This window comes from Chiroxiphia lanceolata, chromosome 11 (assembly GCF_009829145.1).
Source record: "Chiroxiphia lanceolata isolate bChiLan1 chromosome 11, bChiLan1.pri, whole genome shotgun sequence".
Taxonomy (NCBI): Eukaryota; Metazoa; Chordata; class Aves; order Passeriformes; family Pipridae; genus Chiroxiphia; species Chiroxiphia lanceolata.
Window position 1 is genome coordinate 13,006,858 of NC_045647.1, and position 24,010 is coordinate 13,030,867.

The 24,010-nt window shown below is 36.9% G+C and overlaps 1 protein-coding gene across 5 annotated transcripts in view; it reads left to right on the forward strand.

Annotated features, from left to right (window-relative positions):
* Positions 1–23,565, forward strand: part of IL17RD (interleukin 17 receptor D) — a 57,745-nt gene extending 34,180 nt beyond the window's left edge. For 3 of the 5 annotated variants that reach the window (XM_032699076.1, XM_032699072.1, XM_032699074.1), the window contains exons 2-13: positions 6,778–6,835; positions 10,078–10,203; positions 11,141–11,259; positions 11,916–12,036; positions 13,182–13,226; positions 13,322–13,473; positions 14,260–14,325; positions 14,779–14,833; positions 15,778–15,888; positions 17,385–17,569; positions 19,930–20,863; positions 23,145–23,500. In XM_032699076.1, the coding sequence (XP_032554967.1) occupies positions 10,176–10,203; positions 11,141–11,259; positions 11,916–12,036; positions 13,182–13,226; positions 13,322–13,473; positions 14,260–14,325; positions 14,779–14,833; positions 15,778–15,888; positions 17,385–17,569; positions 19,930–20,863; positions 23,145–23,260 (1,932 nt within the window). In that variant the 5' untranslated portion in view covers positions 6,778–6,835; positions 10,078–10,175 and the 3' untranslated portion in view covers positions 23,261–23,500. Of the gene's footprint in view, positions 1–6,777; positions 6,836–10,077; positions 10,204–11,140; positions 11,260–11,915; positions 12,037–13,181; positions 13,227–13,321; positions 13,474–14,259; positions 14,326–14,778; positions 14,834–15,777; positions 15,889–17,384; positions 17,570–19,929; positions 20,864–23,144 lie in introns of all 5 variants that reach the window. The other 2 variants (XM_032699071.1, XM_032699075.1) reach the window with 2 other exon arrangements.
* Positions 23,566–24,010: the final 445 nt, after the last annotated feature.

The following is a 24,010-nucleotide window of genomic DNA, read 5'->3' on the forward strand; positions in this document are numbered from 1 at the left end:
TAAGTTCTGTAGCTCCCAAGGATGGGAACTTTGGGAGGAGATGCTTGTGTTACTTTAGAGAAAGTTGGGGTTTTTTGCTTCATCTCCTGGAAAAGCAACTTCATGTGAGGTATTAAAAATACTGTTGGGGGAATCGTGAAAGATTCTTTAGAGCTAGAACATGGGGGTTTGGCAAGTAAATAATTGGTTATTCCTGGAATAGAACCATACAGCTTACGAATTCTCAGTCTTAAAATCTCATGGATGAGTACAATTGTGCGTTTCTAAATCCCTTAGAATAGGTTTTTATGTCCAAAATAATTGTGTTACTTCAGAGGGAGGGATTAAGATGGAAAAATCCCAAATTCTATCTACTTTAAAAGTTTTATAAGTTCTGTGGTGCTTTAATCAGTGGAGTTATTGCTAAATTAACTTGCCACCAGATCCTCCAGAACCAAAACTTTGGTCTGCTTTTATGGATGTCCTACAAAACCAATGTATATTGATATTCTTTACAGTCATGATCTCCTGTGGATATGTAATACTTTCTGTAGTTGTGCCTGGATGTTTCATTTGTGTAAGTGAGAATTAAAATTAGGTTTCTAAGAATACTCATTTCTTATTTTCTGACTGCAAACTCTTAAAGAATTTCAGTGACTTCATCTCAAATAATACAGGAGAAGGATTAGGAAGGGGAGGGAAACATTGTGTGAATACACCAAAACAAACTAGATATGCTATGTCAAATTTTTCACATTCCAGCCTTTATGAGATGTTCTGCTTTAAAGATTTCCTTGCAAGCAGCTGTTCCTATCACTTTCAGAAGTTACAAATTGAATAAAGTCACCCTGTACTGCAAACAGAGCATCTCCAGTCTGCTTGTTCTAGGGCTGTTTACAATGAAAATCTCCAACGTTGCAGTAAATTTCAGATTAAATTTATTTAGGTCTAACGGTTATGAATAAAACAGTTAATCCACATTTGATGACAGCTTCCCTCAGAATTGTTAGAGGTGGTTTTGTGTGTGCACTTTGGCACACTTTACTTGAAGAGTAAAAAAGAGTAAATAGTCAGAACTGTGAGTTGTGTTCTGTCTGAAGCTTCAGACTGAACCTGTGAAGTCAGTACTAGTTAGTTTTACCAATTCTCTGTTTCTTTGGATGAAACCTGAAATCAAACAAAGAGCTCATGCTGGGAGTTTCCAGTTTGAAAGGTAGGAATCTGGCAGTAGAACATTATTAGGGAACCATTTATGACTTTGGAAATAAGTTCCTTTAGTTGTTTTCCAGGTGCCATTGCATTTGCTCAGCTTTAAAGGCAAAGACTTTGGTTTTGAATTTGCCTGGCTTGGAATTACTTAGTCATTTAGGAGAAGCAACAAACTTTTATGTGTGTAAAATCTTGAAAGGTAAGATTTGTAACTCTGAAGTATTTTTCTCCTTTGCTTTCCTTTTCCCCTGGTGCTCTGTCCTCTGAAAGCTACATAATTTCTTAATATGGTAAGCAAAATGGATGAATGAACATATCCATACCTTTTATATACATCTTAATATAAATAATACATATCCATTGTTTTCTCATGCTTCAGTCACCTCCTGAAACCTTTTCTTGATTGTCTTTTAACTGTGTTTGAAGATTTTTGTGAGACAAAGACTGTGCCTTTCAGCTGATGGCTCTGTGTGCAGTCAATAAAATGAATGAAAATATATTGTTTAATTGTTTAGTGGGCAGGTTAGTTTAGAAGTGCTTGTGTATAAGTTAAAATTCAGTGCTTATGCAATTGTTACTTTAAGTGTGAGGGACCCTGTAGGCTGACTGAGATTGTGGATAACTTCGCACCATAAAGAGAAATATATTCTTTAATTTGAGTTAAATAGTGAGCTTGTTGATTTTATAGTGTGCTGTGCACTATGTTAAGCAGTTAATAACTTCTCTTCCTGCATTATTTCAGATCTATGTTATTCTGTTTGTTGTTTACAGCACAAGTCAGTCTTTCTCAAACCAGTTTGTCTTGGGTCCCTCTAAAAGAAACTTTGACATTTGCAGCCCCCTTCCTTCCCAGTCACAATCACCATTCCTGCACCTGTCTTGGCATTGCTTTTGCTCCCCCTCCCTTCCCAAACACCTCGTCTTTTCTTCCAACTCCCCTGCCAGGGGTCATATCCCACAGTTAAGAGAACACTACTTTAACTAGAGACTTTTGGCTTTGGTCCAAATATCCTTAGTCTAGCACATTTCCTAGTGCTTGTGGGAAGTGGGCTTTGTTTGAAAATATTTCTTCTGGTAACTTTGGGGGGCTTTTTCTTTGTTTTTAGAAGGCTTGTAATTTACCAAACATTATTTGCACAAGAAAGTTGGAAAGAACTAACTGTGACAATGCAAACAATGGAAAACTTCTCAGGCAGACTTGCAGAAGGGAAATTGGAGCTGGTGCTGCCCCTTCTTTGCCAGGCTTTGCTGCATTGAATTCCTGAGTTAGACCCAGAGATTTAAGATTTTCACGGTAGGCAGCAAACAGTATGGATTAAACTTGCTTCCATTGTTGTTAAGTTGTGCCTCTAAGAACTGTCTGTTCCTTAAAGTAACCCAGGTCCCACAGTTTCAGTGAGCAGCTGCCTGGAGTCCTGTTGCATCTGAGGAGTTGTGCTGGAAATGCTCCTTGTAGTATTTCTCCTTACAATGATTTCTTACTTCTCTGTCAGATGGACTAATTTAAATAGAAACTAACATAGCCAGGAAGGGGGCATAATAAAAAGGCATTTCTACTGCTTTGCTTTTGGGTTGGGTTGTGGGGGTTTTTTGGTTCAGATGGGATACACTGCAGTTCGTGGTCTTCAGCCAGCATGTTTCACCTCCAAAATCCCAAAAGACCCCCCTGAAAGTGGTATACATGCACCCCTTTCAGGACCACCTCCTCCTCTGGTGGGATTTAAGGCAGCAGCTGTTCTATTCAATATCCTTTCATGATGGGAGGAACTTGAGAAAACCCTGTCTGGTTGAAATGGCAGAAGAATTGTTCAGACAAGATGTAATTACCGATGTGGGAAGTCAACCATTAAAAACATGAATAATGTCATCATTTTGTGAAAAATGAGATATTTAATGATCATAAAAGGTCACAACTCTTATAGAAGCGGAATTTGTGCATGCAATGCAGGAACATATATATCTACATCTATCTATCTACATTTATCTATTTATATGAAAGGCAGATCTGAACAAAATTCATGGTTACACTAATCAATGACACCAAGAATATAGTAATAACAGTACAAACCCACTCACTCAGGGTTTAGAATTCATTCTGCAGTCCATGGAGTACATACAAGTTGCATAGCAAACATCAACATGGATAATGTATTTTGTTATATTCTCTTGGAAGAAATTTAAAATGCAGGCATATAAATAATACAGATAATTAATCTTTTTACTAATGGCTCTAGAAATATAGAATATTTTAACTTAGATGAAAGCATCAGTAAAGCTGTAAAACAAAAAGAGCAGATGTCAAATATAAAGCTTTTGGTTTAATGAGCAATGAGTATGATAAACATTGATTATTCATCTTGATGTTAGAGTTCAAAAACAATTGTCCCTTCAGTTTGCCTCATGGGAGTGTGAAATTAGGACCATGTGTGTGTTGATTAGCAACATATGAAAGATGAATCATGATTACTGTTTTGGTCTGGTGCACAAGGCTGTGCTTGAGGGGGAGTGATTTCCTACCTCCTCTACCAGATCTCTGTAATTAGTGCATCTCTCTGTTCCTGGGAGCGATGTTCAAGTGGTTGCCTGACAGTGCCTCTTCACACACATAAATTGCCTTTCTTGAATGAAAGAGTGTTTGCTCAACAAAATTTGAATGTTGGAAGGTATTTCAGTATTATTTGTGAAAACAGTAATTCATAGAACAATTGTGAAATCGCCTGTCCATTTCTATCACCAGTGCTGTCTCTGGCAGGAATCGTGAGGTGTAAAAAGTGTGTGTTCTAGGTTAAAAGGAAGAGGGAAAACTGCAGTAAAAATCAAGCAGATTTATTATTTCATTCCATTGTATTTAATTTATGGCTTTGATGCAGACATTAGTTAAATTTAACTTTTCTTGGAAGCACAATTAGTTCCTGTGGTTAAAAATTTGCTTTAAGTTCTATTTCTGGAAATGTAATCCTAACTTTGTTCCTCTCTGGCCTAGTGATGGGGAGAAAGAGTTGTCATAAGTGCTTTTCATTAGTGAGCTGTTACTGTAAGTGAGGGCTGGGTATTAGAAAAATATAAACAAACAAAATTAGAGGTTGACTTCATGTAATAGTCTTTGTCTTTTATTAATACTTGTGCTCTTTCATGTTGAAAGATGGATGTTTAAATAAAATGAAATGCCTGCACATGTCTTGAACATCTAAATGAGTTACTCATTCTTCAGGAGATGATGTGTTTTAGTGTTACTCGGATCTGTGCTGATTTAAGATATCTTGAGATCTTAACCTTAACTATTCAGGCTGTGGATGTGGGTGGAGGAGCAGATCCAACACTGATCTCTGTGATTTGAGGTGTGTGATATGTGATGGAAATTCTTTCTGGCTTGCTTGCCCAACATAGATATAGGATTTGGATCTTAGCTTATTGTGTTTTCTGTGGAGTTCTGTGCTTTGAGCTCGCATAATATGAGATTTAATGTGGATAATGCTTTTCCCCAATCCCCCCACTTTTTGACAAATAAGGTTGTTTGTAATTTAATCTGTGTGCATTTTAATGTTGATTATCTGTTTAAAGATCAGTGGTCTGTAGCTCTTCCTAAAAGATGTTTTGACTGTTTCCTTTCCTATGTATTCCTTCTCTGTCCATGTGTGTAGAAGTATGTGGACCACAGGGATTTTGTAGACAAAGCTCCAGGCAGTGGAGACCTGCTTTCCAGTAAAGTTCAGAATAAATTAAAAACTTCATGTAAATTCAACAAATGTTAGTGGTTAATTAATGATAGAATCATAGAATGGTTTGGATTGGAAGGAACCTTCAAGATCATCTCCTTCCAACCCCCCTGTCATGGGCAGGGACAATTAACTGAGAATGTAGAGCCCCGAGGCCATAATGTTGTGTTTATGGATTTAAAGTAAGAAGCTCTAAACAAGTTCTTAGCTATAAGCAATTTAAGGGAATGCTTCCTGGAAGAATGTATTTTTTTAAACTCACAGCAGTAAGTACTTGGAGGATTAAAACTAAAGTTTAGCATGATGAAATTGTCTGGTAGTTTACATGTTTTAACTTACAACTGCTATGACAACTATCTGGTTCAACACTTTAAGGCAACCCTAATTCTCTCACTTCTTACTGCAGCCTTTTTGTGCCTTTTATACACCTGGGAGCCAGTTTTTACAACCAATAAGTCTTATGTGCTCCTTAAGTTCAGCAGAGTTTGGCTTATGTTATATCTGCTTTTTGCATCTACATTATTAATGACTGTGCTGTATTGATTATACTTCTACTGTTGTGTAGTTTGTGATGTCACCATAATCCCAGTAGAAATGTAATTAAAGGTGTGGTGAAAAGTGTTGCCTTTTTTTTAACAGAGGATATAAAAAAACCCATCTAACGAATTGAAATACTTGTGCCATTTTTCTGTGGGGTTTGGTAAAATTTATCTCCCTCAAAACTTCAGCTGTAGGACAAAAGCAGGACAAGTAAAAATGTGGTGGTTTATCTGCCTTTATAAATACGAAAGTTACTTTTTTGTAATTTTTTAATGAAATAGTCATGTCTTTGTTTTGATGTAATAGTGAGTTAAATGACATCTCATAAAGTTTAGAGAAACAGAAAATGAGTCAGAATAGAACAGGTATTAATAAAAAAAGTAAAAAAAAAAAAAAAAAAAAAAGACGCCTTCCTGTTTCAGGAAGCCTTTTTGTACAACAGCTGGTTCAGTGCCAAACTAAATCAGAGTTAAACAGATGAAAAGCCACCTAAGAAGAAAGTGAGATTATACTATCAAGATCTGAGTTGTTTTCATTCTTTAGGTATTGTTTTACTTTTTTCTTTCAAGGTAACACCTCATACTTCGTTTTTCTTAGTACACCCCTGTTTCTGACTGTGAAGTAACACCCAGGGAGTGCTTGGGCATGATCCTGACAACATCTAATTACTGTTGCAGTCCTTCTAGACTATTGATTTTTGCTGTTCACATTGTAGCAGTGAACCCAGATACAATTCCATGTAAATGGATGGTATTTTTTTAAAGCTAATGGTAAATACGGTGTGATTTGCCTTTTGTGGAATGATGCTCCTTCACAGGAATCAGCATTCCAGTTTTCAACTTTGTGTCTGGTTTGGGTGAGAGTGATGCTACATTTTGTGTTTCAAAAACAATTTCAGTGCTTTTTTGAAGGATAAGGTATTGCATCTCTGAAGTCCAAAGTCCTTTTGGACTTTGGCAGCAGACTCATCAGCCTGTGGATGTGACTGGATTCTTCCCTGGCAGAGCAGTTCTCCAGTTGATCTTCAGTTTGTGACACTCAGCGAGGATGGCAGGGTCTGCTTTAATAGTATTTGATAATAGAAAAGGGTGTCTGAGGTAGCATAATGGATTTCTACAATGTGCACTCCTACTGGAAAAGTTCTGGAGTATAATTATCTGAATTATTGCAGTTGCAAATCCACTGTTTCATTTATTCTTATTTAACGTTAAAAATTCATGAGGTTCTATCATCCTCCTGCTTACAAAATAAAAATCTACGTAAGTTCTAGGTAGCTTGCTTTATTTATTTATATTATATTTATTTATATTATTTTCTTGGTGTTTCTCTCCAGGGCCTGTCATCAGTGACAAAGAACAACGGACTACTCAATATCACCTTTAAATATGACAGTAAGTTGAAAATCTGCACTGTATTCACAAAAATCAAGGACTCCTTCACAGTTGTCAATATATAGCAACATGTCTTTTAGAAATGGCTCTAAGAATAGCATAAGCTCTTCAGTATTGACATATCTTTAACATCTAGAACTGTGTCTGCCAGGTCTGCTAGATCTTCTCCTTCTTGTGTTTCACTGATAATAAAGCTGTCTAAGAATTTGTAGTAGTTCCACTTTCAGATTGGCCTACGTCATCTGCTCAGTATTTGACTGGAAAATTATAGAAAATTATTTTATTCTCTGAAAGAATATAGTCACTGAAAGGTTTAGTACACACAAACTCATAGGAAGGGATTATTTTGAGCTTTATACGTCTTTTCTCTGGTGTGTAATTTTAGGTGAAAATGGAATGACGTGTGTCTTGAGGTAGAAAATGTGTAGATTTTATTTGCATACAGGTAATATAAAATATAAAAATGTGTCTTTGCAAGGGTTAATATTGAATATGAATATTGAAGGATGTTGAATGGTGTCTCTCCATCCAGTCGAAGCCATTGGAACTTTTCTTTAGCTACAATCTTAAGGGGGCAGGCCAGTGGAAAACTGCTGTGGGTGTTTTTAGTGGAGACAGATGGGTTTAGAGCTGTAGCAGATGTGCTCTGTTTTGCAGCTAAACTAAGAACAAAGTAATCTCTGGCATAATAACAGTGATAAGCAGGTTGCAGCAATAATACTTCAGACCTCTTCAAACATCTGCTAAATGACTGTATCTTATTGTTGAGGTTTTTTTAAAAGGTTTTTGTCATCTTTGTTGTCTTTGTCTAAGTAGGACTACTGACTGCCTTAGGAATTTATCCTTATTTGGGCAGTTAATGGCCATCATCGATATTAACTCAATATACATTCAGGGTCTAAATTTACAGCAGTAATGTTTGTTTTAATGCCAGTGCAAGTCACAGATTCTTTTTTGCTTCAGATACTGAGTGTAGGTGAAATTTCATCATTAAGAACATACATCAGGAAACCTAACAACAGGGATTTGTTTCATTCTGATCATCCTTTTGTTCCTCTGTTTTTATGTCCATTTCTGAATTTGCAATCCTTCACTGTGAATTATTTTTTGATCTAATTTGATCTTAGTATTTAAAATGAGCAACTATGTCAGATTGTACAAGGGTTAGGTGGTCACTACAAAAGAGGTTGTTTTTTTTTTTAATTGTGTAAAGAAAAACAGGAAATAATACCAGTCAGAACAGAGATCCCCACATTTAGTTAACACAATGAGTCTGTTTAATTCCCAGTATGTATCATGTTTTTTCCATTAATTCTGGCACCAGAAACTGTGTTTAACCAAAGAGAAGTATTAACTCAAAACTCTCCTGGCACTGAATGCTTCCTGGACAAAGAAGTTACTTGAGTTCTGCAGTACTAGGAAAAGAGTCTGCTGATATGAAGACGAAAGAGCTAACATGATATGGAAATACATACTTACTGTGAATAAGCCAGGCCAGCACAAAAGAGAATTTGGCTTGCTGGCTGTGATTTTTTAAGGCTTTTATTTTGCCGCACTGTAACTCTAACAAAGTGTGGTTTACATTTTTAAAGTGATTGGTTAGATTATTTATTCAGGTGAAACACAAATGTTTGTATTTTTTAGTATGTCACTTGTATTCAGGTAAAAGAAGTGGTTTCCTGGAAAGTGTGATTTTTCCATGCTATTTTCTTCCTAAATCTGTTGTTCTTTAAAAATGGGATCGGTGACTTGCAGTTAAACTTCAGACATTTGTGCTATATTCCATTTTGGCAAATTGTCATTTGACCATAAAATTCTAGTAACCAGGATCCAAAATCTTAGGCTTGCTATTAATTATATCCAGACATAGAAAAACCCAGTTACTTCAAACTTTCCATTGAAAGAGATCCTCTCTCCTCCTAACAGGAAGTTCATGCTGTCACTGAGTTCACTCATAGCAACAGAATTCTACAAACAGCAGTGGAAGTACCAACTGCCCAGCTTTTGTCAAAGGCAGTGTTGTAAAAACTTCTATTCTTGTGTCTGGGACAGTTATATAAAAGACCCCTTGCCGTGGTTATTCATAGTAAAAAGCCGTTTTCTAAGTCTCCTTTACAGTTAATAATTTTTCTTTCCTTGCCTTTAAGATCACACCTCTGAATTAAATTCAAATTTCCTGTACTGGCGTATCATAGCACTTGATTTTTCATGTTTCTTTTCTACAAGCTCTGCATAGACAAAACATAGCATATAGATTATCTCAGTTTTTTTAGAATTAATCATCAGTCAGTAATGTATATAGTCAACTTCTTCTGGATTTTGTTGGCTTCACTTGTTCAGAAGGAGAAAGTTTGTTTGTGCGCACACACCTTTGTGTGTACTGTGCTCCAGAACTATTGAATTCCCTGGCTGCTACTTCTCTTCCTGCCACGAAATATGAGCCTGGGTATTGTAAGGCTTTAAAAGTAATAAAATTTGGGATTGTTTGTTTTCTTGTTTTGAATGCATAAAGACATGGTCAAATTCAACAACAAAGTCGGGAATGTTTTTCGTGTGTTTTGTTTCCTTAATGAAGGCTGAAGTTTTCTACAATCACGTGTTTGTGGAGCTGTAACTTTAGGGAATACACTGTATTTTGTGATGATAACAAGACAAAAGCAGTCCTGACTGGATCCAGTGGCAGTAAAATGGTCTACAGGGATGTGGCTACTGAATGGACGGCAGAGAGGAGATGGATTTAGGCTGCAGGTTCTCTGTGGTCAGGATCAGGCAATATCTTGGTTGAAAAGCACTTCTTGAGCACCAGTTCTCAAGCTTTATGTGGTCTGTTGTTCTCATATGTGCCTGATCATTTACCAACATTCTCTTGCTCTGAGCACTGTACGTGCACAAAATAATGTCAGTATTCTTTTGAACAATTATGAGAAAAACTTGCTCTCTTTTGGGAGTCCCAACATGTGTCATGTGGTACAGGCTATACTGGAGGTGTAAAACTGGTGATTTCCTTGGGAATCCTGTGAACTAGAGCTTTGCAACTGGTGAAAGTGGCTGTGCTCAATGATTCATAAAGTTTTGTGGGTTTCTGTATCTTGAGACACAAACTTCATCTAGATTCAGTACACAGTACTTAACCTTTTAGAGAAAACAGTGCACTTGCACTTTGCTCAGTATTGAAGAAATATTAGGAAATTTATGTCAGCTAGAATGTTTTTCTTGAAGTGTTTATTCCCCCATATTTTTAGACTGTACACCTTACCTGAACTCAGTGGGCAGACACGTGATCGGGGACGTGCAGAACATCACTATCAGTCAGTATGCCTGCCAGGAACAGGTTGCTGTGATGATACTTTGGACAGCAAATGCCATTGGTAAGTAGTAGAGGGAAAGGGGATTTTGTTTTTTGGTTTGAAAGCATAGCATAAACTGAAATTAATTCGTTTTTTATTTCTGTAGCATTTAGCTCACAAAAGCTGTGTCTGTGTCTTTGATAAATCTTTGTTCTGCCATATGTAATGCTGTTGAAAAGATGTAATTAGATGGAATAGTTAGTCTTGAAGAGCAATGCAATGCCTTTGATACCTGAGCCACAAAACTGTCCCAGGGTAACACTGGCATTATCCTGGGGCACTCGCATCACTGTGACTGAGTTTAATTGTGTAATGAAGTAATTCTGTGATGAGAACATTGTAAAGACACTGTGCTGAGATGAGTTGTGTTCGAGTAACTTGAACAAAATGGGTGTAGTTCTGGCATCAGTTACAAATAACTGGAAGTATACACACACTGGAATAAATTCCATTCCATCTAAGTCAAGTTTTCTATTAGCCCATACTGTACTAGAACTAAAGAAGTTGTAACAATCACTATGACTTTAATCTAGTAGTCTCAGAAATTATTGGAAAATGTTATAAAGGAATATTTCCATAATTTGCCAGGAAAATGTTGTATTTCTTTGCTAACAATGGAAATGTGAAGTTACTATAAAGTATTCCTGAGGCTGAAGAAGGTAATGATAAGTTAAATTGCAGTGATAATTTGGAAGCCCCAGCTGAGCTGTGGGCCCCTCTGCTCTAAGCATTGCACAAGTATGTAGTAATTGCAGCCTTTGCCAAAGACTGAATTCTGGATAGGCAAGATAGAATATGCAGGAAGAAGTGACATATAACAATGGATATTAAATACAACCACTTCATATGACTGGTAAGTTTTATTTTTAAAGACAAATGAAATATACTCAAATTTCATAGAATACCACATTATGCATTCTGAAATATTGATCTTCTTTAAATGCCCTGCTGTTTGTAGGGATTGAATACCTGAAAGGATTTCGAGTAATACTTGAGGAGTTAAAATCAGAGGGAAGACAATGCCAGCAGATGGTTTTAAAAGATCCAAAGCAGCTCAGCCCTGGTTTTAAGCGAACAGTAAGTGCTTTGTTTCAAGAAAAATTTCACTGTTATTTGGTTGTGTGAGTAGTCTCAGAAGTGTTTATCATCATAGAATGGTTTGGGTTGGAGGGACCTTAAAGCTCATCTCGTTCCAACCCCCTTGCTGTGGGTAGGGAACCTTCCACTATCCCAGGTTGCTCAGAGCCCCATCCAGCCTGGCCTTCAGCACTTCCAGGGATGGGGCAGCCACGACTTCTCTGGGCAATCTGTGCCAGGGCCTCATCACCATTGCAGTGAAGAATTGTTCCTAATATCCAATCTAAACCTACTCTCTTTCAGTTTGAAGCCATTCCCCCTTGTCCTGTCACTCCAGGCCCTTGTAAATAATCTCTCCATCTCTCTTGTTGGCTCCCTTCAGGTACTGGAAGGCTGCAATTAGGTCACCCCAAAGCTTTCGCTTCTCCAGGCTGAACAGTCCCAGTTCTCTCAGCCTTTTCCTTGTAGCAAAGGTGCCCACATCCAACTCTGTATTGAGATTCCTCATGTCAAAGTGGAATGGAGGGGTAGATAAAGAATTCTTAGTGTATTAATTTCTGCTTTTGATTGGAAAACTCTTGGCTTCTTTTAAAAAAAAACACTTTCAGTTATGATAGTTGATTTTTAAATATGTTGCAATCTTGTCTTTTTTGTAGGGAATGGAATCCCAGCCCTTTGTAAATTTGAAGTTTGAAACAGATTACTTTGTAAAGATTGTTCCTTTTCCTTCTATTAAAAATGAAAGTAATTATCACCCATTTTTCTTCCGAACCAGACGTAAGTATTGCACGTGATTCACTATTGCATATTATCACTTCAGTGGGGGTCCCTTCCTCGTGGCTTTTTGGTTTTCCCATCAAAGGAGTGTAGTGGACGATGATGTGAGATGAGTCTGGGTTAAGAGTGAATCACAGGATGTATTCTGAGTTGGAAGGGACCCATGAGGATCATCAAACCCAGCTCTTAAATGAGAGGTCAGGGATCAGCCCCACAGCCCTGGTATTATTAGCATCATGCTCTAACCAACTGAGCTAATGTCATGACTGACGTGGTCTTAGAAGGAAAATCTGGGGTGTTAAGTGGAAAGAATTTGCATGCCATAGATGAATGTGTGCTGTATAATACGTGTTAGGCAACAACCAGAAGAAAAGTCTCGTGTAGACCTGGGATTATCTGAGGTTTGCCTACAGCAGGATTGCTCCCATGGTTCTCAGGAACATTTAAGTCATGAGGGTGGTTTGCCCCTCTCTGGACATTGTGAAGAAGCACAGGTTGTTTTTGGTTTTGAGATCACAGTTTACAAGCAGATTTCTAGAGATAGATGTAGGTGAGTACATCTAAAATTAGATAGCAACAGATCAAGTTGAATTTCCTGAGATTACTTAGCAATTTTCATTGGAGATATAGAGAAGAAACTTGAATAAGCTCCTCAGTGCTTTCATAGTCTGATGAGAAACTGCAACTACCCTTTGGGGTGAAATGTTGATATTTGTCCTGCTTAGGTTTGGTTTTTTTCCCTATAAGATTTTCTTAAGTATTTTCAAGTCTGTCTATTGATGCAGACCACAGTAACATTTGTAATAGTGCTCAGTGTACATATTTATTCTGAATACATGTATTTAAGGCTACTTTCAACTTCCTTTCCTGATGTGCCGTGCCTGGTGTTATCCCTTTTGTCTCACTAAGGAATGCTGCTTTCAAATTAGTGGAGCTGTGTTTCTCATATAAAGATGAGAAAGGACTTGAATTTGTAACAAAGAAGTTAAGTTTGCAAAGTATATTTAGTCCAGGCATATTAGAGTCTGGGTAAGAAGTGGAGGTATTCAAACTGATGAACTCCTTAGTTTTGCCCATGTTTTTTTTGTTTAAAAAGCATAGCATATTGATACTGTATAATTAATAATTTTTCTGTATATTTGTAGCATGTGAATTGTTGCTACAGCCAGAAAACCTTGTCTGCAAACCTTGTAAGTAAAATGTAACACTTGTTGTATTCTCATCTTACAAAAAGTTACTGTACCTGAAGAGTCATTTCCCAATTCACGAATATCTCCTCTGACAGACTGGAAGCCAAGGAATGTGAATGTTACCCAGCAGGGTTTTAACATGCAAGTGTCCTTTGATCATGCACCTCACAACTTCGGGTTTAGATATTACTTTCTTCACTACAAACTCAAGCATGAAGGGCCATTTAAGCAAAAGACCTGCAAACAGGTACGTGGCCGATTTTTCCAGCTCTTAAAAGCACCAAACCTATTAACATGAGAAGTTCTTATAGAAACTTTACAAAGTTAATATAAAATAGTATCAGTTTTAAAATTTTAAAACTATTTGGTATTGTTCATGTAAATAATAATTGTTCTGTGATAGAACTCATCAATCAAAACCAGGCTTGAGGGCTGCATATGGACCTGGATAATACAAGCAAATGGGGAGACACTGTTGTCTCTCTTGAAAACCCTACAACTAATTAGTACTTCAAACTTTTGGGTTTTTTTATACGTATTATTTCCTATTTTTTAATTTCACCTTTGCACCAGATTTGCCCACTTAGTAGTTTACCCACCCAGAGCTGGTATCACGGGGTAGCTCTCTGTTTAGTCTGTGTGTGGAATTTTGGCTCTCTGTGGTTTGTGCAGCCCTGTGTCTGAGTCTTGTTATAGGAGTTGCAACCTGCTCTGTTGTCTTCCTTAACTTTGGTTATTATCCAATGGCAAGTTTGTTCTCACTGGCCAGCCTTTCATCCTGAATGTCTGAAAGCTATGGAGCTTCAGGACATAATGTAGAGTTCATGTATAAGGGTGGGGTTTTTTTAATAATTAATCACATTTTAGTCCTGCGGGCAAAGATTGTACAGTTGAATGGAGAGACTTAGTTTTACTGGTTTAAGGTCTGTTAATACAAGAGGGCATTGCATATTTGTAAATCAATGTGAATGTATTGTTTGTTAGGTTTTAAAAGTATGTGAGTGGCTTGCAAAGTATTCTTTCTTTGATGTAGGAGCAAAACACAGACACTACAAGTTGTGTTCTCCAAAACGTATCTCCAGGGGATTATATAATTGAGGTAATATTTATAAATTGTCTTTTGTGCGACAGGTAAATGAGAATGATAATGGAAAATTTAACTAAAATTAAAGTATTCAAATCACATTCATAAAATTGGACTTCAGGCATCCCTACTGAAGTACCTTGGGCAAGTAAATTTTTTTAGATGGTTCTTGACCTTTCCATAACTTCACTTCCCTGAGTGTGTAGCAGTTTCATCTGTGCCTTAAATTGAAGTGTGGACCTGCATAATTCCTGGACTTTGATTTTTATATTTTTTTAATTGTAATTCTGTGGTTTGGTCAGTTTTTATTATGCCAGTTTGTGCCGCTCTTTAGTTTTAACTTGCTGAATAAGTTTGTTCACACTTGCTCATGAAAGCTCTTATAGTTATTTGTATAGTTATATATAGTTATCGTTTATAGAGTTATATTGCAGAAAATAAATAAAATTCCTCTTTTGCTGTTCCAAGCTGGTTGATGACACCAATACAACAAGGAAAACAATGCACTATGCGCTAAAACCAGGTATGAGTTCTGTCTTTTAAACAAGATATTATATTTAGCTTTATTAATTTAGATTCAGTTTTAATTATGTTAGAAATGTCTCTATTTGTTCTTTGTTTGCCATAATCAAGACTATTGAGGCAATTGTGCTGGGATTTTTTGACCTAATTAAAAGAGAGTGGACATGCACACTTGTACATTCACGTGTGCATCTCTACACGTTTGTATTTGGTGGAGTTTAGATCAGTACATCATTGGAAATCTTTGTGGGAAAGTGGCTTATGTTGTATATGTGGATATGAGGAATCATATCCTTAACTGCATACAATAGATATTGTATGCAGCATCACAGTGTGGAAATAATGTAAAGGAACTGTGAGAACAGCTCAAACACATCACCTGGCTGTGTCCTTCAACCCTGAAATCAAACCAAGCCATCTGGAAAACCTGTCAGGTGAATGCTCTGCATACCAATGGATCAGCCCCGTGTTTGAGAAGCTAAACAGGGATTTCAGGATGTAGCTGCAGACACAAAAAAGCCACAGATGGAAGCAATGGGCAAAATGGACTGAATCCTAGTGGGCATTGCTTAAGGTCTTATCTGCAGGAAGACTGTTCTTTCTAAGTGGCTGGTTCAGCACCCTGGAACAAAACCCTGTTGGGTCCAAGTGACCATTGCATGTCTTATCAAAACTACACCTGATGTAAAGATGTTCTGGGGAGGTGTGAGTTGATGAGCAGCTCTTGGTACTTGGGTTGGCCACACTAATGCTGTGGTGGTGGAGGCAACCTGCATAAAACCTATTTAAACTGGAGCAGAACATGGTGTTTGATCCTACTGTATATTTGAGAATTACCTGATGATAGTGTACTGCAGCAGTTTTGCATTCCCAGTGCAAAGATTTGATTAGATAATTGCAATACAGCTGATTTGCATACGAATAATTGTGCTTTATTTTCCCAAGTGCATTCCCCGTGGGCTGGACCGATCAGAGCCATTGCCATCACAGTCCCTTTAGTTGTCATTTCAGCATTTGCAACCCTTTTCACAGTGATGTGCCGCAAGAAACAGCAAGGTAGGAGGGGTTATTCAGTACAGGGTTTCATTTAAAGATACACTTTTGCAACCAAAATAGTCTTAATTGGGAGGCTAATTCTAGAAATACCTTTATCTGAAGAGCTTTCTTTTCTTTTTCTCTGTCCTTCCTCCCCACAGCTTTTTTGTGTGTTGAAACTTGTAGCAAATTCTTAATCAGTGCTTGCTGGTAATTTGTTTTAAACATTCCAGTTCATTCTCTTATTTCACTCAGAAATGTCTAATATTTATTTATTTTAAATCAGAAGGAAAGTAAAACCATGTGATGCCAATACAATTCAGAGTGCTGTCTGGAATATTACATATATCTATTATTCCAGATTCGCTCACTTTACTGGAAGTTGCCTTAACATTTCATCCTAAGCCATCTTCCTAAATTTACTCTTTCTAAGACTTGCCTGCAGATGTTTTTCTAACTTAGATTCCAGCCCTCCTTGCTGACTTCCCTCTCCTCTGTATCCAGGAGCTGGCAAGCAGCACTTGATACATTGAGATGTTAAAAATCCATCAGCATTATAGAATTTAGAGAATCATGTGGTTTCATGAATATGGAAAAAGAGATTACTTCTCCAAACCTCACATATCTGTGTTATCCACCTGAATTTTGGCACTGAGATACAGTGCAAGTGCTGTATGCCAGCTGAGTTAAATCCTTTTACCTTCTGGTCTTCTGTAGCTATCCCTTTGCTCACAGCTAGCACAGTTCCAACAAAAACCTCAGACAAATCACTGAGGATTTGTCTACAGAGAGAGTTGTTCCAGAATACTTATTCCTGATGAATTGTTCTAAATTAAATCCCTAGATGGATATTTGTATTTTGAAATTCTCATGCTTTATTCCAAATTAGCTTAATCAGCTGTAGAACTAGATTGAATTAGTCTGGCATAAGGCCAGACTTTTATGCTCCAGTATAAAAGCATCTATGCAAGGAAAGAAACACTAATAGCTGTTTTGATTTAAATTAATCATATCTTAATTCAAATTAATGTCAAATTAATGTCCAAACACATTGTATGTATGTATACACTAGAGAGATCCTGGATGATATTCTGAAGGGATCTGTGTTCCTGGAGTTTAATTTTCTTACCTGGCTTGTGTTGTGGTTTAGTTTTTTTAAAAACAAGAGACTTTGTTAGACAGGAAACTCTTGATGATACATCTTTATGGCTTATAATATTTGAACAGAGATGTGAAGACTGTTGAAGCTGGATAGAGGTGAAACAACCTCATTCTATTTATAAAATCTTTCTTGAGTTTTCTGAGTGCTACAGAAATAACTTCACATTTCACTCTGAAAGTGTGTCCCACATGTAGCAACTCATAAGCTGGATAAACAGACTGTGTGCAACTTTTCTTTCCCAGGATGGAAAGACAAATCTTCAGAAAAAAAGTCCTTACTGTAAAGAGCCTACAAAAGTTCTAAAAAGCCAAAACAAAACTTTATAGTGTGAACTCTCTTCTCTCTTCCAATTTAGAAAATATATATTCCCATCTAGATGAGGAGAGCTCAGAATCTTCAGCATATGCTGCAGGTCTCCATGTGGAAAGACTTCGTCCCCGGCCAAAAGTGTTCATCTGCTATTCCAATAAAGATTGCCAGAAACACATTAATGTCATCCAGTGCTTTGCTTATTTTCTTCAGGACTTTTGTGGCTGTGAGGTAAATTCAGCATTGCTTCTCTAAACAACTTTTCCTTAATTGAAACAGCACTCCCAAAACTATGTGCTTGAAAATGAGGTATTTCAATCTCTCCTTTTCGCAGAGATAACTTTTGTTGTTTTGCTAAATATTGTCTGTATAAATTTTCTTTAATTGGGGAAATGAGTAGATCATACACAGTGTAAAAAAAGGCAACAGAATGGTGGAAAATTAGGAAATTAGGATTCCAGGACCTTCGTTCAACCGTGTTTAGCTTGTTTTGTATTAAGTACTTTTTCTATTTTGTAAGTCTTGCATCTTTATAACCAGCAGCCACAAAGAGGTATTGCTGTCTACCTTATATACTTAAGTTTTCCTAAAATATGTATTGGATTGTAATTTAAAAGTAGTTGAATGTGTCAGAACTCCTACTCATAGAGCAAAAACTGTAATTAGGATAAATTGTTGACATTATATATTCGTTTTAATTGATTTTTATTTTTTTACTTCTATTAATGCTGTAAAATCAGTAACTCTTTTTCTTGGTTTTGATTGAAACCTGTGAGAGATACAAATTGTTACTTTGACTGACTAGACTTAGAATCTCATACCAGTTTCTAAAATATAATCACTATGTGGCCGGTCTTTCACTTTTCAAATGGAAAAAGGCAGGGCAATCGTTAGTCTCTTTTGGCTGCATTTTTTCCTCCCCCACTGGGCTGTTAAAGGGGATGAGCTGGAGCTGGGTTTCGTTGCAGCAAGTCTGCTCTCTGGTGCCCAAACACAGTAACACAACGGAGGCCTCACGTTTTTAGTGGGGTCACAATTGGTTCATCAGTTTAAAATAGTTCAAGTAAGGTGCTTTATAGATAACTTGCTTGAATCCCCCTTTAAGAGATGTACTTTAGCCCTACCATGCTGGCTTAACACCTCTTTGGACTAGTGCTAAGGTGAGCTGTTACTGCTGTATCGACAAACCATGGAATAACTGGTCTCAGGCATAATTTAAAATTTATATAACAAAATATTGATGCCATCTACAAACAGAAATAATACATGTTGTTATTAAAGCTGTGGAGTTTAATATAAAAAGTGATACTCAATGCATAATGGAACAGTTACACAAGTATTTTTCAGATGGAATAGGAGTGTTTTCTCATAAAGGACAAAACCAGTGGCATTTAATAGCCATTTAAAATAATAACATGACCATAATAAAAATCCTTTCTCACAGGCAGCAGATCAGACCAGATTTTGAAGAATAAAAACAAAAACATACACAAAACTACCTACATTGTACCTTTCTCAGAGTATCTCCCAAGAGCAGTAAAACGACTTCTCTCCCCCTTGGATAGAATGGAATTGTCCAGTTGGAAGGAACCCACGATGATCATCCAGTCAGAAAACCTGTCAAAGTACAAAATAAAATGACTCTTAGGATAAAATTTTCAGAACTTATCAGATAAAGCTGCTGCTTTGTGGCTTCATAAGTGGGAGGCACTAATTATGTTTCTATCTAGATATGAAAATTCTTGGCATCAGATTACATTAACATGCAAAAGGTGATAAATGAATGTGGCACTTAGGGGCACGGTTTAGTGGTAGACTTCACAGTGCTGGGTTAATTCTTGGACTTGATCTTAATGGTCTTTTTCAATCTAAACAATTCTGTCTGTTGGTTCCATTACATTCAGCACATTATGGACCCAGATATACAATGGTTTAAGTTGTCTGAGGCAGGCACAATTGTTTATTGTGGATTGATAAGATCTAATTTGATCACATAAATAAATTGTAATTTAGTGGATCTAGCCCCATTTTCTGTGTTCTTTTTATTCCTCAAAAGGTATTGCTGTGTATCAAGTCCATAGTGCTTTTATTTTTTAAGGTTTTGGGTTACTTTCAGCTACTTGGCTTTGCAGTTACATGTTGGTTCCATAAATTTGTATGTAACACTGATATAATTAGGTATGTTTTTCTTTAAGTAATAAATGAGCAGCAAAATGGTTACATATAGTAACTAGCATTCTTCTTTTTTTTTTAATTAAATAAAGGTTTTCCCACTTCCTGAGCACAGGGAAATTTTCAGCCCACAAGCAAAGTTTAGGATGAGTGTGAGGCTGTGCTTATGTTGGTAAAGAGCTACTGACATTATTTATTTGACTGATTCCAGTTTGTCCACCGTCAATGTTATGTTAATTATTACTTACTTTTCTTGTAAAACAGCATCAAGGACAAGCTGTAGTTAAACTTACCAGTTATTCTCAATTGTCAGATAAATACAGGCTGACTCAGTGTAACTCATTTAAGTTTTATTAGCAAATATATCTAATAATCTAAAAATTAATATGAACCAAAATGCTTTTTTTTTTCTTTTCCAGGTGGCTCTAGATTTGTGGGAAGATCTAAAAAATTGTAAAGAAGATCAGAAGGAGTGGCTTGTTAAAAAAATGAATGAGTCCCAGTTTATCATCATTGTATGTTCCAAAGGAATGAAATACTTTGTTGAAAAAAAGAACTGGAAGCACAGAGGGGTAACCAAAGATGCAGGAAAGGGAGAACTCTTTCTGTTTGCTGTGTTGACTGTTGCAGAGAAGCTTCGTCAAGCAAAGCAGAATTCAGCTGACCTGTGCAAGTTCATTGCAGTCTACTTTGATTACTCCTGTGAAGGAGACATCCCTGCTATTCTGGATCTGAGCACAAAATACAAACTCATGGACAATCTGCCTCAGCTGTATTCACATTTACACTCCAGAGATCTTAGTGGACAGGATTCAGAGGTGTTTCCCGTTAACATTAGCAAAAGGAATTATTTCAGGAGCAAATCTGGGAGGTCCCTCTATGTTGCTATTTGCAACATGCATCAGTTCATTGATCAGGAACCAGATTGGTTTGAGAAACAATTTATTCCCTTCCCTCCACCTTCTTTACATTACTCGGAGCCTGTCATGGAAAAATTTGATTCAGGCTTGGTTTTAAATGACTTAGTGAATAAACAGGTGATGGATGGTGATTTTTACCTGAAAACAGATGTAAATATTATTTCAGCAGGGAATTCAGACTCTCACTGTATAATTCAGCACTTAAACCTTGGAGAAGATATAGAAACTCAGGACATTCAAGGTGGTGGCAGCTCTGTTCTTCAGCCACTGTTACACGTTGTTAAAGCTTCAAAAGACATGCCTCGAGATTCTGGAATCTACGATTCCTCTGTTCCTTCATCTGAATTATCTTTACCTTTAATGGAAGGACTATTGACAGACCAAATGGAAACATCTTCCATTACAGGAAGTGTTTCTTCATCATCAGGTTTAGGTAAGATACAGCAGTTTCAAAAATTCTGTTCAGTTACTGTGAGCATATTTCTACCATCTTAAAATAGGTAAGATAATATGTGAGGAGCTGTATAGAAGGCTGCAGAGGAAGGTAAGCATTGTATAAAGATGGTAAAACAACTTTTGGTACCTTTAGAAACATGAATCTTTTTCTTAACTTATAGTGTGTGGGGGAGTCTTAGCAAGGTAAGATTTCACTAAATTTCTATTAATAAGTCACTTCTCATTAATTGACCTATTCTTGGAGAGAATTCTTTCTTCCAAGGACTTCTTGGCAGCTGGGATTCCAGCTGACAGCTGTGTGGTTTAATCAAGAGGGTGATATGGTAAAGCATTCTCACAGACAGCCATAAATCTAAACCTGACACCCTATTTTGCTCCAGCACATACTAAAACCTTGAGGGATATCATCTGTACTGTGATTAACTCAGGTTTCAGAATGACATCAGGCTTCTCATCAGATACAGGGCTGGGGGAATGAACAAATGGGTTTCAGTGGAGGAATTTAGATGCTTGGAAGACACTCTCCAAAATAGATACCCAGCTTAGAAGCTTCCAGTTAGAAGGTGTAAATTTTGCCTCAGGCTATATAAAAGCTGATCTGGCTTTACTTAGTTACAGTATATTGAACTGGCATCACAACTACATCAGTGTGGAATGTTCCAGCAATTGTGTTCGTATGATAAAAGTGCTCTTTGCTGAGATTTTCTTTAAGTGGCTACCACAGGTGAATATTGCATTTGGATGGTGGGATGCTGTTCTGCTTTCTGCAGTGAGTCTTGACAGTGAGCTAATTTATTGGACTTTTCTCTTGGCTAAATTAATTTTTTATTATTAATAAGGTAATTCATAACTAATGTTTGATGCCAGAATTATCTTGGAGGAAGAGAATGTAGATCTCAATCTACAGATGTAGTGTGTATATTTATAAGATAGATAGTCTGTAGGACAAAGTAGTTAAAACCCAAAAAAATTTTCAAGGGAAAAAAAATGCATAGATTTACTGATCTAATCACTTAAAACACAAATAGTCTTGTTTTCAAAACTCATACTGTATTCTTTAATTTCCTACTGTCTTCTAACTTAGCCTTCTCTGACATTTGTGGGATGGTGATCTCTGTAACAGTTCTAGTGTTGGATGACAGTAGGATGCTGGTTTAGAATGTATGGCCTCTCTGTAAGAATGCTTTCCCAGTGTTCCCCTCCTGATTCAATCACTGAACTGTCAGCTGGGTATCCCAGCTGCAAGGGAGCACTGGAAGAAAGAGCCAGTCTTTGCAGTAATTAATTCTCCAGTCACATACCTACTTGTTAACATGCTTCAGCTGTAGAGGTTAAACATTATAGCTCTGGCTGGGAGAGTTGGATCTTAACACTGATGTTCAAATGTCTTAATAAACCACAATAATTTCTGCTCTTTTCCCATTTACTGTCCCTATCCAAAAGCACCCCCTTGACTGACTCTCCCTCAAACCTCCCCTCTCCCAAACCAGATCCTAATTGGATACAGGATGCAAAGGAGACAGTATCTAGAACTGAACATCATCTGCCTATTAGAATGCAACCCATTAAATCTCTTTACTGTCCCAGACATACAAAACATATATAGCCCTAGTATTGATATGCCTGATAGTGGGAGGAGTAAATAGAATTTTTTAGCTTTTGTTGTAAGAGATGGACATGGCCAAGTTATTACTCTGAATTCACACTACCATTTCTCTCCTGGCTACCTATTTTTTACCCGTTGCTTGGTCAGAACAGACATCAATAGCTCTATCATTGAGCATCTCAAAGTAGATCTTTCTTCTTTAAAGGACAGTTTTATTTAATCTTTGAAATTAAAATCATAAGTCACATTATTTTTAATACTATTTACATAGTCACATAATTAGTAATACTTCCTATCTTTCAGTGCAGTTCCTGTGCAGATTACTGATCTGCAAAGAAAAGATTCTCAAAGAGATCATCATATTGGGCATCCTCAACTGAAATTCAAACCAGTTTAATTTTGAGGAAGCACCAACAACCAAGGCTTTACCAGGTCCATTCACTAGTAAGGCCTTCCCTAAGATATCCTGCCTGGGGAGAAAATTAGTATTGTTTCTTAGATAAGTTGTTGTTGAGTGTGGTAGTTCAGCCTCTGGGATGTCTGGCAGGATGGTTTGCATAAGTTTTCTTTGCATTGTTTCTAAAATGTTGACCAAGTCCAAAATCAGTGTTTCATTTAACAAGTCTCACTTTTTTTTTTTTTCCTTTTGTAGGGGAAGAAGAACCTCCTGTAATCACTGCTACAAAGTTCTTAGTGCCTGGAATATGTAAGGCAGAACTTCATTGCCACATCCATACTGATGAACTGCAGGCAATTGCTCCTTTATAATCCATTACAACGTTGTTATGCATTGCCACTTTATCAACAGCTCTGTTTGTGATTTAACTACCACTGTCTCAGCACTAAACCTACTTGAAGGAACAAATAGTCCCTGAAGAAGATCTGTTAGTCCATTTTTTGTGGCCAGTAAACTTTAATCTGTTGGTCTTTTTATAACAAGTCTTTCATGATTTGAAAAATGCAGCGTGGAAGAATAGAAGCGAATACATTTCAGAATTATTCCTGTTATAATTTAAATGTCATGATATTACACTGTTTACAGATGCCATAATCATACTGTTTTTTGCTAGAAATAATTTTGCAACTGGACATAAAATAGCTTGGAACATTAAGTCTTAGTAAATTTTGTAGTCCAGCCTCTAGTTTTAAGTGCTGATGTACTTGGTGGCAGGAGTGTTGTAGTGAATGAAAGCAGGATTTTTTTTCAGAAGTAAGATAAAATGCCAAAGGTGAGATCAAGAAATTCTCAATAGGAAGAAATTTTCTTTTAGAAATGTATCTGCTCCTTTCCTCAGTCTCCTCTTTCTCCCAGATGTTAATGTGTCTCAGTATTTAATTTCAGATGAGTGCATGTCTTCCTATTCTGCATTAAGTTCCTGTCTCCCCTCCCCAGTCTGGCTGTGATGACTCACAAATAGCACCATTCTGAGGCTGAAATATCATTTTTATAACAGACAAAAATATAGGTCCTCCATATGCTGAGTGATACCATGGAAACAAAGTTTTCTATTTTCTTCT